General features: G+C 39.8%; 1 protein-coding gene across 6 annotated transcripts in view; it reads right to left on the bottom strand.

The window, feature by feature from the left end:
- The window catches only part of NRDC (nardilysin convertase), a 93,889-nt gene that overhangs the window by 60,086 nt on the left and 15,629 nt on the right, over positions 1-18,174 (bottom strand). The window contains exon 1 of one of the 6 annotated variants that reach the window (XM_032297031.1): positions 264-490. The exons of the other annotated variants lie outside the window; for them this stretch is intronic. Within the exon in view, the coding sequence (XP_032152922.1) occupies positions 264-277 (14 nt within the window). The 5' untranslated portion in view covers positions 278-490. Of the gene's footprint in view, positions 1-263; positions 491-18,174 lie in introns of those variants that run through there. 6 annotated transcript variants of the gene reach the window in all.

Here is an 18,174-nt window from a genome sequence, read left to right as displayed (position 1 = left end):
CCTCGTGACTCCATACCCTATGACCCCCTCCCAGCTTGCAAAAAACCACCCTAAACTGTAACTTGTAACTTTCCACTGCCTTGCCCACAACCTATAAAACCAACTCCTATCCCGCCGCTGACTTCATTTTCGGCCTCAGCCCATCGGCAGCCTTGTTGCTCACACAAAGCCTGTTTGAGGGGTCTCTTCATTCAGTGCGAATGTTTTAACAGCCTGTAACTTCTGCTATCCTGAAATTTACCCCTGCCTTTAAAAATCCTTACCTGTAAACCATCATGGAGGTCAGGATTTAAGCTTTAGCTACCTGGTCCTCCTTGTGCAGCGTCCTGCAAATAAATGCCTTTCTTTCTACTGCTGCAAAACCTCGGTGTGGTTATATTCTTATTGTGCCAGGCAAGCAGACCCAAGTTCAGTTCTATAACAGAGCTAAAAGGAAAGAATGTTTTTAATTTAAGAAAAAAGCTGGTATAATATTTCGGTGAAGAAAATTTGTGCCAACAAGATAAAAAATCCAGACCCTATAAAGAAAAAAAAAAAAGATTTCACTGTGTACTAATTTTAAGCTTTCATAAAACGAAATATCATAAACAAAACTAAATAGCAAATTGCATACTGGGACAAAGAAAAACTAAACATTTAAGAGTTCCTTCAAATCATTAAGAGAAAAAAACTCTAATAAAAATTAAGTTTAAAAATATATACTACACAACCTGGCCGACATGGCAAAACCCCATCTCTACAAAAAATACAAAAACAATGAGCTGGGTGTGGTGGCGTACGCCTGTAATTCCAGCTACTCGGGTGTCTGAGGTTGGAGGATGGCTTGAACCAGAGAAGCAGAGGTTGCAGGGAGCCAAGATTGCTACATGGCACTCCACCCTGGGTGACAGGTGGAGATTCTATCTCAAAAAAAATAAAAGAAAAAATTATATATACTATAAACAAGAATACAAGATGTCAAATAAAATGATGAGCAATCTCACTAGAAATCTAAGATAATCAAATTAAAATAATAAACTACTTTTTGTCCAAAAAATTAACAACAAAATTAAAACCACTGCTATCCAGTGCTGATAAGTGGACAGAATAGCACCCCACCCCCCTTTTTTTTTTTTTTTTGAGACCGAGTCTCACTCTTGTTGCCCAGGCTGGAATGCAATGGCACGATCTTGGCTCACCACAACCTCCGCCTCCTGGGTTCAAGTGATTCTCCTGCCTCAGCCTCCAGAGTAGCTGGGATTACAGGCATGTGCTACCATGCCCAGCTAATTTTGTATTTTTTGTAGAGACGGGATTTCTCCATGCTGGTCAGTCTAGTCTCCAACTCCTGACCTCAAGTGATCCCACCTCGGCCTCCCAAAGTGCTGGGATTACAGGCGTGAGCCACCACAACCAGCCACCATTTTCAGTTTTAATGTAAACTCTGAATACTTTTAATCCAATAATTTCATTTCTAGGTATTTGTTTTGGAAAAACTCTCAAACTGTTTTTATTTTTCTCTCATACTACTACAATGATCATCAACCAAAGTCTTCTGTGACCAAATGTGTGCAATTAATTCTTCAATGGACACCAACTGGGTATCCTCCAAATCAATTCCAACACTACCTGGAAACAGTGTCAGATCCCCAAGACGAGGGCTCGGTTCCCAAGGCTGCCCCGCAAACAAATAAACAGACCAGTTTCAAGTCCAGACCTCTGGAACTTCTTAACTTACCGGCTTTCAAGTTGAGGTTCCCACAACTCCCTCTTTGGGTTTAATTTGCTGGAGGGCTCACAGAACTTTGGGAAACACTTACTTACATTTACTGGTTTAGTGTAAAGGATATTACAGATGAAGAGATGCACAGGGTGAGGTAGGGGAGAAGGCGCACAGGGCTTCTATGCCCTTCCTGTGCAGGCTACCCTCCAAGAACCTCAGCCTGTTGAGCTATCCAGAAGCGTCTGGAACCTAGTCCTCCTGGGTTTTTATGGAAGTTTCAAAATATCAGCATTCCTTCCCCCAGGAATAGGGTGGGACACCCTCTGAGGAGGGTCTCATAACTCCCAATCAGAAAGGCAGGGAAGAATATAGAGTCTTATCTTGGGGCAGATGAGATAAGGGTAGAAGGTCTGAAGAGATTCTGTTTCCTAACGCCTGCTGGTAAGGCCCGACATACCCAACATTATAACAAAAAGACTTTAACAAGGGCTATGGGAGTTATAAGCCAGGAACCATGGATAAAAACAGATATATATAGAACATCTGTTAAATTAAGTTTAGCCTAAAGCCACTTCCCTACATATTTTAAGTTTGGCCTAAAGATTTCTCTGTACACAGTGAACTGAAACTTAACTAGATGTATAAACAGACCATAACCTACTTTTGTGCCAATTACCGAGTTTCAGCCAATCAAAGGCAGCCAACTCTTCAAACTATGTTCAAATATGACAAACGCCAAACTGTAATAAATTTGGCTGTTTCTGTACCTCACCTCTGTTTTCTGTACATCACTTTCCTTTTTGTGTCCATAAATCTTCCATCATTAGGCTGCACCAGAGCCTCTCTGAACCTATTCTGGTTCCAGGGCTACCCAATTTGTGAATAATTATTTGCTCAGTTAAACTCTATTAAATTTAGTATGCCTAAGATTTTCAATAGATGGCATACCCAGGAGCACAGAATGACCAAGCAAGGTACCCCTCAGACTCATTTTGTCCATTGCTTTCTGGAAGCAGCTGATATCTTGGGTAAGTTCTCTCTGAGATTCTGAAGCTCAACAGATTTGTTTGGAACTATCTGAGTTTGAGCAAACTTCTGATCCAAATTGGGTTTGGAAGTCACAACAGAAACTGGACTGGGTCCATGATTGGATTGCATCTGATAATTAACTGACTTGGATCCAGTTAGAGGCCCCAGATGTCTAAATGGGTCAGGCAGAAACTAGCAGTAAATGATAATACTACAGGAGGTGCAAACTTCAGAAATTTGTAGAGATTCTTGTGTTCTATTTTCTTTTTCTTGTACCCTTAGGTAGGGAAAAATCATTAGCTAGACTGATCAAGGGAATCTGAGAGCCAAATCTAAGATCCAGGGGAAATACCGGATCCTTATTATCTGAAGAACACAGTATTCTACCTTCCAGTTAGAAGGTAGAATGTATACATATTAGGCCTCAGAAGCACTAACCACTTACAGAAATGGCAAAATCTTAGTAACTTAAAATTACAATGGACTGTTCCTAATGAACAACACGGCTCTTGAAAATGAGGGCTCCCAAATTAGTCTCCAAGGATGCCTATGGATGTGCAGAAGCTTCTAAAAACATTTCAATATTTTCATTGCTTTATTAAAAGACTTTCACAAAAGGCAAATAAGGCAGGTGTGGTGGCTCATGCTGTAATCTCAGCACTTTGGGAGATCAAAGGAAGATCGCTTGAGCACAGCAGTTTCAGACAAACCGATGCTACATAGTGAGATCTCCTCTCTACCAAAAATTAAAAATCAGCTGGATGTGGTGGTACACACCTGTAGTTCCAGCTACTCCGGAGGCTGAGGTAGTTCCAGCTACTCCGGAGGCTGAGGTAGTTCCAGCTACTCAGGAGGCTGAAATTCACTTGAGCCCAGGAGGTAAAGGCTGTAAATCAGCTGTCTGATTGGACCACTGTACTCCAGCCTGGGAGACACAGAAGGAGACCCTGTCTTTAAAAAAAAGAAAAAAGCCAAATAAAAAGCTTAGGTGACTAACTGACAAGAAAAACTAAATCTGCTAATGTTTTGCCTTAGAGACTATCCTGCCTCAAGGGTAAAAATAAAGATATCCTGGATAAAATGTTCATGAAATGCAGACCAGTGGGTAATGCGGACCTGCTTCTTGTTTAGATCTATACAGTCTTAGTCCAAGCATACAGAATGCTTTCTTTTCCCTATTCCTTAATGGGCTCCATCTACCAGGAACTCAGTAATTTTAGCTAAGAAACACTAGCTAAGTTAAATAAACCATCTACCCAACTAAAATACACCTTTCTGGCATTTAACTGACTATCCTGAAACCCTTCTGTAAAAGAAATTTACATCTATAAAGGAAATCCCCATTTTCCTGTGTCTGCCTGTATAGATTAGAAACTTTTATCATAGTTTTAAATTTATGTAACAAGTCAAACCTTTTCTAGACATCCTAACTGAAATTTTACTTACACCGTTTTTTCCTTGGTTTAAGCAAATGATGGTACAATATTTAGGCTTAAGTCTTAGGTTGCGCTTTTTTTTTTTTTTTTTTTTTTTTTTTGAGATGGAGTTTCGCTCTTGTTACCCAGGCTGGAGTGCAGTGGCACGATCTCGGCTCACCGCAACCTCCACCTCCTGGGTTCAGGCAATTCTCCTGCCTCAGCCTCCTGAGTAGCTGGGATTACAGGCACGTGCCACCATGCCCAGCTAGTTTTTTTTTGTATTTTTAGTAGAGACGGGGTTTCACCATGTTGACCAGGATGGTCTCGATCTCTTGACCTCGTGATCCACCCGCCTCGGCCTCCCAAAGTGCTGGGATTACAGGCTTGAGCCACCGCGCCCGGCAGGTTGTGCTTTTGAGATATAAATTTTCTACCTTATTTCACCTATGAGTTGTCTCACTGGAAATGCAAATTTAAGGTTGTCTAGTTAACAACTGCTTGGGGCAATGAAACAGGTAATGGAAGAATGATAGTCTGAATGGCGAGAAGAAAAACTATTTAAAAGCCAGCAAATAAAAATCCTTTAAGAAAGTTATATTATCTGCTCCTGTCTTTGTGTCTGTGTGTCTATATGTGTTACATGTATGAAATATTTGGTAAATAAAGGTAGTTTTAAATTGTTAGTAAAGCAGAAGTGGCTTCAAAATTATCAGTTAAATATAATTCAATACTTGTTGATTTGACTGTTTTTGGTTTTGAGCTTCTGGATGTATGCCTACAGTGAGGCATGTGGACACATTACACTTTCCATGCCTAGGCCACCAGCTGCAAGGCAGAATCAAGCCCAATACATCCCCTTTTCCCCTGGCCTAGCTTTGTCTCCTGGCTATTCTGAGAGGGTTCTATCCTCCAGGCATTGTCTTCCCATTTCTGTCTTTTGTCATGAGGTCTACAGCTGGTATGTAAATTCAGGACTCAGACAGGCCCTGCCCTTCATACCCATCCTGGGTGCCATGTAGCTACGTGAGACCCAGGATGACTAGGAAAAACATTAGAGGGAAGATACCTGTGTCAGTTTCAAAAGTCTTTACAGTAACTTAAAATACTTCTAAGTATTTAAAACTTAAATATTTCTCAGTATTTAGAAATGATGTAGTTAGATGCAGGAGACCCAAGTTTACATCACATTCTCAGTTTACCTGGATCTCATGGAGTGTAAAAATTGGCATGAAGTAAACTGTGTGAGATTACCAGAACCCCAGCTCATTTGCTTTGTATTGAGACAGAAGGAGAGCGGTTACGACTATGGTGCCTACTCTCATCACTGCTTCCCTCGGCCATAAAACGACAAGGGAGATCTTGAAGGCATCTTGAAAATTGTAAGGTGATCCAGATTTGCCTGTGTCTTTTACTTTGGCCATAGTGGTGTCTGATTCTACTATAAACTAACAGATGGATTTATGCTGCCAGATCCTAGAACGCTTGCCTTAGAAGATGACATCCATGCTTCTCCAATGCTTATTTTATTCATAGAAGGTTGGATTTGAGACCCATCAGTGTGCTTCATCTTTCACCTCAGAGATAGTCAGAGATGACTTGGATTGACTAGTCAGTTGATTTAGGTAGGGCTGATTTTCCCATTCCATAAGTTTCTCTTTCTAAAGAATAAAACTTCCCCAGATACAATTGCTTTTTCTTCAAAAATATAGGATAGTTGCTCTAGAACTTATTTATCCGGAGACAATTTAACTACGGTTATATACAGACTTATGTCTGTCATTCACATTCATAGCTGCCTCTTTGTTCATTGCTGCCGCAGCTAGCTCACTGTACAAGCGGCCCCCCCTCTTTCTCTTACTCAACTCTCCCAGTGCCTTTTGGCCACTACAGCTAGCTTGAAATGGCATTTCATATATACCCTGGTCCCCTGCAGAGTTTACATCTGTCTACTTTTTCATCCCCAGTAGAAAGTAAAAGCTTTCTTCCAATTGGTCTTCCTGTTGCAATTACTATTTTTCTCTGGGGTGACTTTAAATCAAAACCAAAAATATGTTCATCCAGAGTATAAATTTACATGTCTAGAATAATAAGGAACAGAGAAGGGCTACCTACAAGAGTAATGAACCTTCCTTTCCCTTCTTGCCGCCACCACCTTTGTAATATAGCAGCTAGAATATTACGAGGTAGGTAGTGGGAGACAGTATCAGCCTTAAAAACATCTTTATTAATTAGACCTAATTATTCTACTTTTGTTAATATTTCCCAATTAAGTTGCCCAGAGTATGAAAACTATACGCACAAAGATGTTCCAACTGGTATTACTTTACAGTGGCATCAACTTGGCTCACTGCAAGCTTTGCCTCCAGGGTTCAAGTGATTCTCCTTCCTCAGACTTCCAAGTAGGCGGGCATCACCACGACCAGCTAATTTTTGTATTTTTAGCAGAGACAGGGTTTCACCACATTGGCCAGGCTGGTCTGAAACTCCTGACCTCAGGTGATCTGCCCACCTCGGCCTTCCAAAGTGCTGGGATTACAGGTGTGAGCCATTGCACCCGGCTGCCCAAGTGGTATTACATTTTTTTTTTTTTTTGAGACAGAGTCTCATTCTGTCGCCCAGGCTGGAATGCAGTGATGCAATCTTGGCTCACTGAAATTTCCGCCTCCTGAGTTCAAGCAATTCTCCTGCCTCAGCCTCCAGAGTAGCTGGCATTACAGGCACACACCACTACACTCATCTTATTTTTATATTTTTAGTAGAGATGGGGTTTCGCCATGTTGGCCAGGCTGGTCTCAAACTCCTGACCTCAGGTGATCCGTCTGCCTCAGTCTACCAAAGTGAGTGTTGCTTTTAACAGCCCAAATTATAAACCAGTTAAAAGTTTAGGGCTGGCCAGGCATGGTGACTCATGCCTGTAATCCCAGCACTTTTGTGAGGCAGAGGCAGGTGGATCACCTGGGATCAGTCTGACCAACATGGTGAAACCCTGTCCCTACTAAAAATACAAAAATTAGCCATGCGTGGTGGCACCCGCCAGTAATTCCAACTACTCAGGAGGCTGAGGCAGGAGAATCGCTTGAACCCGGGAGTCGGAGGTTTCAGTGAGCGGAGATCGCACCACTGCACTCTAGCCTGCACAACAGAGCAAGACTCCATCTAAAAGAAAAAGTTTGGGGCAGGGGTCAGCAAACTTTTCCTGTAAACGGCCAGAAAGTAAATATTTAGGCTTTACAAACCATACTGTCTCTGTCATAACTTGTCAACACTGCTGTATGTAGCAAAAAAGCAGCCACAGACAATACGTAAACAATATGAGCATGGCTGTGTTCCAATAAAACTTTACTTACAAATGTGGGGCCATAGTTTGCCATCCCCTGATCTAGGAAATAGTCAACAAACAGATATTTATAAGTGGCACATTATATGCTCATCAAAAATTGGTAATGTCAGCACTGTCTTAGGTTACAGAGAAAAAAATAATGTTTTTAAAATTAGTAATATTATTAAAAACATAAGAAAATAACATATTAACTAAAAATTTTAAGATACAAAAGTGTATAAATGGGGGTAATCATGTATGCAAATAATACAGCAAGCATATAATAAAAAGATGACACTGGCCTGGGCAACAGGGCAAAACCCCATCTCTACAAAAAATATAAAATTAGCCAGGCATGGTGGTTTGCACCTGTGGTCCCAGCTACTTAGGAGGCTGAGGTGGGAGGATTACCTGAGCCCAGGGAGGTCAAGGCTGCAGTGAGCCATGATTACACCACCGCATTCCAACCTGGGTGACTGAGTGACATCCTGTCTCAAAAAAAAAAAGAACAACAACAACAAAAAATCACAATGTAAATTACTAACCGTGGTTATAGTAGGATTGGAGGGCAGTAAATGGATGACTTTGTCTTTTCTCAATATTTTAGTTTTTATTTGTATTACATTTATAATAAAAACGTCTTAAGATTAAAAAAAAATAGGCCAGGCGCAGTGGCCCACGCTTGTAATCCCAGCACTTTGGGAGGCCAAAGCGGGGGGGATCACGAGGTCAGGAGTTCAAGACCAGCTGCCTGGCCAACATGGTGAAACCCCATCTCTACTGAAAATACAAGCCGGGTATGGCAGGTGCCTGTAAGCCCAGCTACTTGGGAGGCTGAGACAGGAGAATCGCTTGAACCCAAGAGGCAGAGGTGGCAGTAAGTAGAGACTACAACAGCACTCCAGCCTGGGCAACAGAGCAAGACTCCGTCTCAAAAAAAAAAAAAAAATTAATAAAATTAGCTTTAGTATTGATAGCATACTAATACAAAAGTAAAATTTGATTCTCTCTTTTAAGCAAAAATTTCTTGCAGCAGTAATAATACACTAAAATATTTCTGTTCCCCTTTTGAGTAAACTGCAAAAAATAAAGAGAGAAGAAGAACAGATTCTGTCTTATGCTATCTTTCTCAGCCCTTTGAATGTTTGGAAAACTAAGTCTCCTATCTATCAAAGAGTCAAGGTGTTTGCTTTTAGAAATCTTTTTATTATCACTTTGGCTAAATGAATAACTTATTTTACAGCAACCTGCAATCCTATTTTGGATCCTTTTTTTTTTTTTTAACCTCTAACTCTGGGACACTACAGAGGGCCCCTGCAGCATCCAAAAGAGAGACAAACATAATTATTTTATATGTTAAATTACATAAGATACACTGTCAAATAAAAATGATGTTTAACCTTGAATTATATTTTTATTATTATGTTATTAATATATGTTCCAAAATTCTGTAAGATTCCCACAATTCTGATATGTCTGGGCATATGCTATGCCATATGCTATCAGTCATAATTATAGTTATTATGTTAAATTGTAGGCCACAGAAATAACCAAATTTCCTTGTCAATTCTATCTTTAACTATGATCATTTTAAGCTGCTTCCACAATTAACTGCTTAATTTGGATGCAGTTTCTGAAAACTTCACAGGCAAGCAAAATCCTAGAGTACTGTGTCTTCAAGGAGGTTCATGAAAAGGATGGAAAGGTCCCTGACAGGCACTCTCAAATACAGTTTTCTGATAACTTTAGGATACTATCATTTGAACTAAAGAGTTCCCAGAACTCTAATGAAAAGACTGACCAAATCTAAAACCGCTAACCCAAGCAGAACTCAAATCAATTGAATACTGATTTCTAAAACTGCTAACCCAAGCAGAACAAAAATTAACTGAATACCAAGAAAATACCTTGCCGGATTTTAATGCTAAATCAGCCAATGCTAACATTGTTTAGATATGCAATTTGAATGAACTCCATGGTCCAAATTCAAATTATCTATGATAACTATTCTTTTTTTTTTCTTTTTTTTTTGAGACGGAATCTCCTTCTCTCTCCCAGGCTGGAGTGCAGTGGCGAGATCTTGGCTCACTGCCACCTTCACCTCCTGGGTTTAAGCAATTCTCCGCCTCAGCCTCCGGAGTAGCTGGGATTACAGGACCGTGCCACCATGCCTGGCTGGTCTTGAACTCCTGACCTTGTGATCCACCCACCTCAGCCTCCCAAAGTGCTGGGATTACAGGCATGAGCCACCACATCTGGCCTATGATAATTCATTCTAATAAACGTGCTATCTACCTAAATTGGAGAGATAAAACTGGTATTTAGCAGGCTATTAAGTCCAATGTTATTCATGGACTCATGGAGACCCTGGACAGCCACCTGGCCCTTCCTGAGTCCTTAAAGCTTCCATTGTAAAAGCTCTGCAGTTGGTGACTCATCATGGAAGAGACTAAGTAATCCCAATTAAACATAAGAGCATGTGTGTGGTGAATGTTCTAAAAGCGAAAATGGTTTATGGCCAATGTTGGTTTGTCAAACCCATATCAATCCTGGGAAGACAATAAAAACTTCAGGTATATTTCTGCAGCCTGATGGACCACTTAAACATTTACAGAGGTATTTTCTTCACTTGTCATTTTCAATGTATGTTTTATGGTGGTACAGAATCTTTCTCACATAGCCAGGCACTCAGGCTTATAATTCTAGCACTTTGGCTAGCACTCAGGCTTATAATTCTAGCACTTTGGGAGACCAACGCAGGCGGATGGCCTGAGTGCAGGAGTTCAGGACCAGCCTCGGCAACATAATAAACCCCATCTCTACTAAAATACCAAAGAAAAAAAAATTAGCCAGGCCTCATGGCATGTGCCTGTAGTCCCAGCTGAGGCACAAGAATTGCTCAAACCCGGGAAGCAGAAGTTGCAGTGAGCCAAGATGGTGCCACTGCACTCCAGCCTAGGCAACAGAGCAAGACTTTGCCTCAAGAAAAAAAAAAAAAACTCTTTCCCATGTGAAAGGGCTGATGCTATAACAGTAGCTAAAAGGCTATTAGGAAATGTGTTTTCCACATGGGCCATTCCTCATGCAGTCTCCAGTAATAGAGGTACTTGTTTCACTGAACAAGTTGTAAAATAGTTAAACAAGGGATTACAAATAAAATAGCATTAGGCAAAGCTAACTGAATTGACTAGATTGCCTTGGTAAAAGGTACTGTAGATTGATGACAATCAGATCGACTTAGAGTGAAAACATAAGTTGACCCTTTATAAAACAGTCACTGGAACGCCTACGCACCTAACAATAGAGCCTCATGTATCTTCCACTACTAAACTCTGAATGAGTAAATACTGCAAGATTTAATGCATTATGCCAAAGTGTATTTTCACCAGATAAAAAGAAAGCTTTCCACGGTCCACAGACTGAGGAAAATCAACTCCTTCACAGTCTAGAACTTGAAGATTGGATATCTGGAGATCATCATCAGAGAAAGACAGTCTTTGCAATTCACACCACAGCAAAACTTAAGGACCCTGAACCTTGCTCCTCCAGATTCTTGGAACTCTATACACATCGGAGACCTTAAGGTAAAGTTAACCAGGAAAGTTTCTCCCCAGAAGCAGACAGCAACCTCACATGGACAGCTTTTTCCCAAGATCACAGATCAAGATTTCTCTGCTACCATGAGACTCTCATCTCTCACCTTTCTCCTTGCTTATGCCTCTATGAACAATAGAATTGAAAAGGAGGTCTCCTGTGTACACTCACGACGTATACTTTCACTTGCAGAGGGATTTCACAGACAACCTTATATCCTGATAGATGGAAGATAAAGGGCCAATGTGGGTGAGAAATTTTAATGGTACCTTTGGTGCTTTGTAATCAGACACAGAACATTAGTCTACTCCTCTTAACCAACATCATCGGTTGAAGAGAAAACTGCCGGGTGGTCATCACCCTTCTGGATGGGCATCAATTGTGAGGTCTCTTTTTCCGTGGTTTGGAATAAATGAGGCAATGCTTTGTAGAAGATTAATGAACAGGCTGCTTGGTTAAAATGAGTAGACTCTTTATCTAGCTCATTCTTTGATCTATTTGATTTTAGTTGGTTTGGTTCATGGGGACCCTGGCTAAGGAGCATATTCCAAACTCTTGGTATTACCCTCTTTATAGCTGTAATAATAGTCTCCCTCATACACTGTATTCTCTCAAAAAAGTTTTAAAAATGTTTGCATGGAACCATCCATAAAATGTCAAATGGTATCTCTTCGACTAGAATGACAAAAACTCAAAGAAATGTGTAACTGTAAGGACACTGTAACCTACGAAAGACATGCTGAGATGGGAAACCCAAAATCATGGTAACTGTGAGTGGCACTAAGGCCATATGTTTTGGTTACACTCACTTAAGTGAGCGCCTGAGCAAAAGGGGGGAATTTTAAAACAAAATTATGGGAGGTCATTGTTTTGGATTGGGTTTGTGCACCAGGCCCCAGTAGACCAGATCAAATCACTATGGAGACACTCATGCTAAATGCAACATAATTAAGCCAAAACTCTTAAGGAATCAGAGAGGTCCTAAACAGACTAGGGTTTATTTATCTCCTGTAAACAGGAGAATCCAGCACAAGGCTTCCTCTACCCTAACACTTAAAAGTTACCTGACGTCCTTGTTCCCACGACACAAAATCCACTGTTATTTCCCCGTGGGATTTGAGACCAAATAATTATATTTATGACGGTGACTGAATGACATCAATGTGCAAAGTTCTGATTAACCTCTCAAAAGTAAGTTCAGCCTAAAGGTTTCTCTGCATTAGTGAACTGAAACCTAACTAGATGTATAAACAGACCATAACATACTCTTGTGCCAATCACCGAGTTTTGGCCAAAGGCAGCCAACTGTGCAAACCATGTTCAAATAAGGCAAACACTAAGTTATAACCAATATGGCTATTTCTGTACCTCACTTCCATTTTCTGTAATCACTTTCCTTTCTCTGTCCATAAATATTCTTTGACCATGCAGCCGTGATGGAGCATCTTTGAACCTATTCTGGTTCAGGGACCACCCAATTCAGGGGCTCTCAATTAAATTCTGTTAAATTTATTTTGTTGAAAGTTTGGACACACCACAGTATATTATGGAAATGTTAACACACATGAACAAAGATAAATCAGTTTCACTACAAAAATGGTTATGATAAAGTAGAAATCATCCAAATGTCCATACATAAGGGAATATGCAAATAAACTATTCTATAACCATACCATGGAATACTATATACTCTTCAAGACCTCATTTTCATATATAGAGGAACTGATAATTCCGTTTTTAGCCTTAAATTGCTATTTGTAGGCCTGTATAGATAGATTTGTAGGCCTGCGCTAAATCATTTTAGGTCAAAAGAGGGTAGTTGTGAGCTAATTAGGTAATGACTTATATAGCTTGTCACTACCTCCTCTCAAACCCTGTGGTCTCAAGTATTTACATAAATGTATATACATATATTTTGTGGGGTGGGGGTTCTAAGATGTCAATCTTTCTCTAAGAAAATCTCTTTTACCCCATTAAACCTGTCTTCCTTCATTTGGTTTCATTCTCCCACTACTCCTTTACTAAGGATAAAGACTGAAGTAGATTTTAAACCATGTCCAAGAATCAAGAATGTGGTATTATTCTCTTTATAATGAAATACCCACCCACTCATTTTTGTTTCTGAATAGAATAAACCAAACTTTTGTGAAGAAGCTGCTTTTAGTCACTAAAAATTTAAAACCACAGTTAAGAGTTTATGTATTTAAATTCAAAAATACATGGAAAAAAATAAAATAAAAGGACTTGAGACTACATGGCTGAAGAGGGAGATGACATGTAATTATGGGCATACCTAATTTTATTGTGCTTTATTAAGCTTCACAGTTACTTTTTTTTTTTTTTTGAGACAGAGTCTCGCTCTATTTCCCAGGCTGTAGTGCAGTGGCATGATCTCACTCACTGCAACCTCTACCTCCCAGGCTCAAGAAATCTTCCCACCACACTCAGTTAATTTTTTTATTTTTTTAAGGCGGAGTCTTGCTCTGTCGCCAGGCTGGAGTGCAGTAGTGCAATCTCGGCTCACTGCAACTTCTGCCTCCCAGGTTCAAGCGATTCTCCTGCCTTAGCCTCCCAAGTAGCTGGGACTACAGGCAGGCGCCACCACACTCAGCTAATTTTTGCATTTTTAGTAGAGATGAGGTTTCACCATGTTGGTCAGGCTGGTCTTGAACTCCTGACCTCAAGTGATCTCAGCAACAAAGTGATAGCCCCATCTCTTAAAAAAGAAGCTAGAAATGATTAAGCTTAGTGAGGAAGATATGTCAAAAGCCAAGATCAGCTGCAAAGAAGCTTGGCTTCTTACAGCAATCAGTTAGCCAAGTTGTAAATGCAAAAGAAAAGTTCTTGAAAGAAATTTAAAGTGCCACTCCAGGGAATGTATGAATGGTAAGAAAGTAAAACCATCTTATTGCTGATAGGGAGAAAGTTTTTGTGATATGGATAGAAAATCAAACCAGCCACTACTTGGCCAGCTTACTATATCCAAGAATATACCAAAATACAATTGTCCCTTCGTATACAAGGGGGATTGGTCCCAGGATCTACCCTGTATATCCAAATCTGCACATACTCAAGTCCTACAGTCTGCCCTGCAGAACCCATATACATAAAAAGCTGGTTTCCCATCCTGAGAATACTTTATTTGCAATTCTCCTTTGGTTGAAAATTACCACCATATAACTGCAGTTCAATCAGTGTTGTTCAAAAGTCAACTAACTGTACTAACTGTCTGTATACTGAACTGAAGAGGGGAGGGATGAAAAAGTTAAGCTAGGCATGCCCCAGGTCATTCTACCACACTCACTCAACAGATGTTATTCCTTTTGTGGAGAGGAGTAAGAGAGAAAAAGGGCCCAGGCACAGTGGTTCACACGTGAAATCTCAACATTTTGGAAGGCTGAGACGGGAGGATCACTTGAGGCTAAGAGTTAGAGACAAGCCTAGGGAACATAGTGAGACCCCCTCTCAACTAAAAATTAATTAACTAGCTAATTAAGCAAATTAGCTAGGTATGTGCACCTGTAGTCCTAACTACTTGGGAGACTAAGGCAGGAGGACTACTTGAGCCCAGGAGTTTGAGGCTGCAGGGAGCTATGATCATGCTACTGCACTCCAGTCTGGGTGACAGAGTAAGAACTCCTGTCTCTCAAGAAAAAAAAAAAAAAAGAAAGAGGTTAAAACCATTACCTTAGCAAAGTCCCTCTACATAGAACCTGTAATCTCTCATATTATATAGTAGTTTCAGAGAGAAAAATAAAAAACAGAGGGGAAGAACTAGTAAAAAAAAATATACATATATACATACACACACACATATATATATATACACACACATATATATATATATATATATATATATATATATATGGTTCCTCCCCCCCAAAAAAAAAAATCCATCTGGAAGCAGTGGCTCATGCCTGTAATTCCAACACTTTGGGCCGCATAGGCGGGTGGATCACTTGAGCCTAAGAGTTCAATGCTGCATTGAGCCTAAGAGTTCAATGCTGCAGTGAGCTATGATGGCACCACTGCAGTACAGCCTGGGTGACACAGTGAGATCATCTCTTCAAAAAAGAAAAAAAGAGACCGAGTGTGGTAACTTATGCTTGTAATCCCAGAATTTTAGAAGGCTGAGGTGTGAGGACTGCTTGAGCCCAGGAGCTCAAGATCAGCCTAGGCAACATAGAGAGACCTCATCTCTGCAAATAATTTTCAAAATTAGCCAGAGGTGGTAACACACACCTGTGGTCCCAGCTATTCAGGAGGCTGAGGTGGGAGGATCACCTGAGCCAGGGAGGTTAAGGCTGCAGCGAGCCATGATCATCCCACTGCACTTCAGCCTGGGGAACAGACTGAGAAGGCCCTGTCTTAAAAAAGAAAAAAGAAAAAAAGAAAAGAAAAGCCAGGAGCAGTGGCCAAGGCAAGCAGATCATATGAGGCCGAAGTTTGAGACCATGTGGACAACATGGCAAAAACCAGTCTCCACTAAAAATACAAAAATTAACCAGATGTGGTGGCGAGTGCCTGTAGTCCCAGCTACGCAGGAGGCCTAGGCAAGAGAATTACTTGAACCTGGGAGGTGGAAGTTGCAATGAGCCAAAATTGGACCACTGCACACTAGCCTGGGTAACAGAGGGAGACTCTGCGTCAAAAAAAAAAAAAAAAAAAGCAATAATCAGAAAAAGTAGAAAATTAAAAACATAGTACCCCATCACTGTAGAATTTCTTCAGAAAAGTTCAAAATGAGGCCAGGCATGGTGGCTCACTCCTATAATCCCAGCACTTTGGGAGGCAGAGGCAGGCAGATCACTTGAGATTAGGAGTTCAAGACAAGCCTGGCCAACACAGAGAAACCCCATCTCTACTAAAAATCCAAAAATTAGCTGGGCATGGTGGTGCACCCTTGTAGTCTTCTTTCTCAGCTACTTGCAAGGCTGAGGCAGGAGGATCACTTGAACCTGGGAGGAACTGGCTGCAGTGGGTCAAGATCACACCACTGTACTCCAGCCCGGGTGACAGAGTAAGACTCTGTCTCAAGAAAAAAAATAGCCTTTGGAAAAGAAGAAAAATAAAAATAACCTTTGGTGCAGACTTAATGTTTCTTTATTGAATTCAACCTAAAATTACAAGACAAAACAGCACTTAAGTCATTTCAATAAACAATGAATGTCTAAATCACAAGTAATGGAAAGCTGCTTTATATGCTTCCTGTGCTATAAAAAGTTAAAACAAGCAATACCTCCATTCCCCAACCAACTATAGTTTCAGCAGTGCTTTCCAGACCTTGCTGCAACCACAAGGAAACTTCCATATTTCAAAGTTTGATTAACTGTGCAATTGAGGATATTCCACCTAATTTAATTGGAAGTGACTGATCTATAGTGTTTGATCTATTTAATCTATAATACATGTTAAAAGGAAAAAATACCAGAGAAGAATCTAATAGAATTATATAAATGTTCTTCAAGCAATGAATATGCTCAATTAAAGTCATATACAGATGGTCCTTGACTTACAATAGGGTTAGGTCCTAATAAATCCATCTTAAGTGGAAAATACTATAAATTGAAAATTCATTTAATACATTGAACCTACTGAACATCAATAGCTTAAGCTAGCCTACCTCAAACATGCTCAGAATGCTTACGTAAGCCTACAGTTGGGGAAAATCATCCAACACAAAGTCTATTTTATAATAAAGTGTTGAATGTCTCATGTAATTTATTGAATACTATACTGATGTGAAAAACAGAAAGATCATATGGATACTCAAAGTTCAGTTTCTACTAAATGCATATCACTTTTTTGCCCCATGGAAAGTAGAAAAACCCTAAGTTGAACCAACATAAATCAGAGACCATCTGTACTCATGGATTGCTATCAGTATTTCAACATTAATGTATTGGCAGTACCTAGCTATATGGAAAGACATTTTCAAAGGTAAGATATATAACATCTCATTACAAATCAGATTTAACAGATGAACATTGGCAACTGACTGATGAACACTGAATTTTAAATCCCAATAAGCCAAAATGTTACCCCAATAAGAACAATTCCATCATTCTTACTAGAAGAACTGTATTTCCAAAAAACATACTATATTTTGAACTTCATAAAAATTTTCACCAAAAATTTGCAGAAATTTGTTTTCTTTTTTGATATACAAGTACTTACATAACATCCTCAATTTTGACAAAGTCAAAATTGACAAAGTCCAAAGCTGGACCTTTTACAGAAGATATTTGGTAATGTCTGGGATTTAGACTTTTTTTAAAAGCATGACTGAACAACTGGTTATCCATATTTTTTTTAAAAAAGTAATAAAATTAGATTTTTGCCAGGTATAGTGGCTCACACCTATAATTCCAGCACTTTGAGAGGCAAAGGAGGGCAGATCACTTGAGGTCAAGAGCTCAAGAGCAGCCTGGCCTACATGATAAAACCCTGTCTCTACTAAAAATACAAAAATTAGCCAGATGTGGTGGTGCATGCCTGTTGTCCCAACTACTCAAGAGGCTGAGGTGAAAGAATCGCTTGAACCAGCAAGGCACAGGTTGCAGTGAACTGAGATCATAGCACTGCACTACAGCCAAAGTGACACAGGGAGATACCTCATCTCAAAAAAAAAAATTAGAACTTTTTGTATTTGAAAACAAAACTATAATGAAGCTTTTAGAAGAAAATAAGATACAAAAAGTACAAACTATAAAAGATCAATAACTGATTAAATTTTATGACTTTATAAACAAGGAGCAAACATAAGCTATGGAATTAGAGCATACATTTGCAACTCATATAATCAACAAAAAATTAGCATTCAAAATATAATAAATTCTTACAAGTTAAATTTATTGAAAAAAAAAAACAACAGAAAAGTGAGCAATTCATAAAAGGATAAATCCTGATGTCTACAAATTATGAAATAATGCCTGATCTTACTGGTAATAAGGGAAAATACAAATTTATTTATTTATTTATTTTGAGACCGAGTTTTACTCTTGTTACCCAAGCTGGAGGTGCAATCATGTGATCTCGGCTCACTGCAACCTCCGCCTCCCGGGTTCAAGCAATTCTCCTGCCTCAGCCTCCCGAGCAGCTGGTATTACAGG

The sequence above is a fragment of the Sapajus apella genome, unplaced genomic scaffold (assembly GCF_009761245.1).
Source record: "Sapajus apella isolate SASKATOON/1434 unplaced genomic scaffold, GSC_monkey_1.0 scaffold36, whole genome shotgun sequence".
NCBI classification, from domain to species: domain Eukaryota; kingdom Metazoa; phylum Chordata; class Mammalia; order Primates; family Cebidae; genus Sapajus; species Sapajus apella.
The sequence above is the reverse complement of the archived record's forward strand: the minus strand, read 5'-3'. Positions and strand labels throughout refer to the sequence as shown.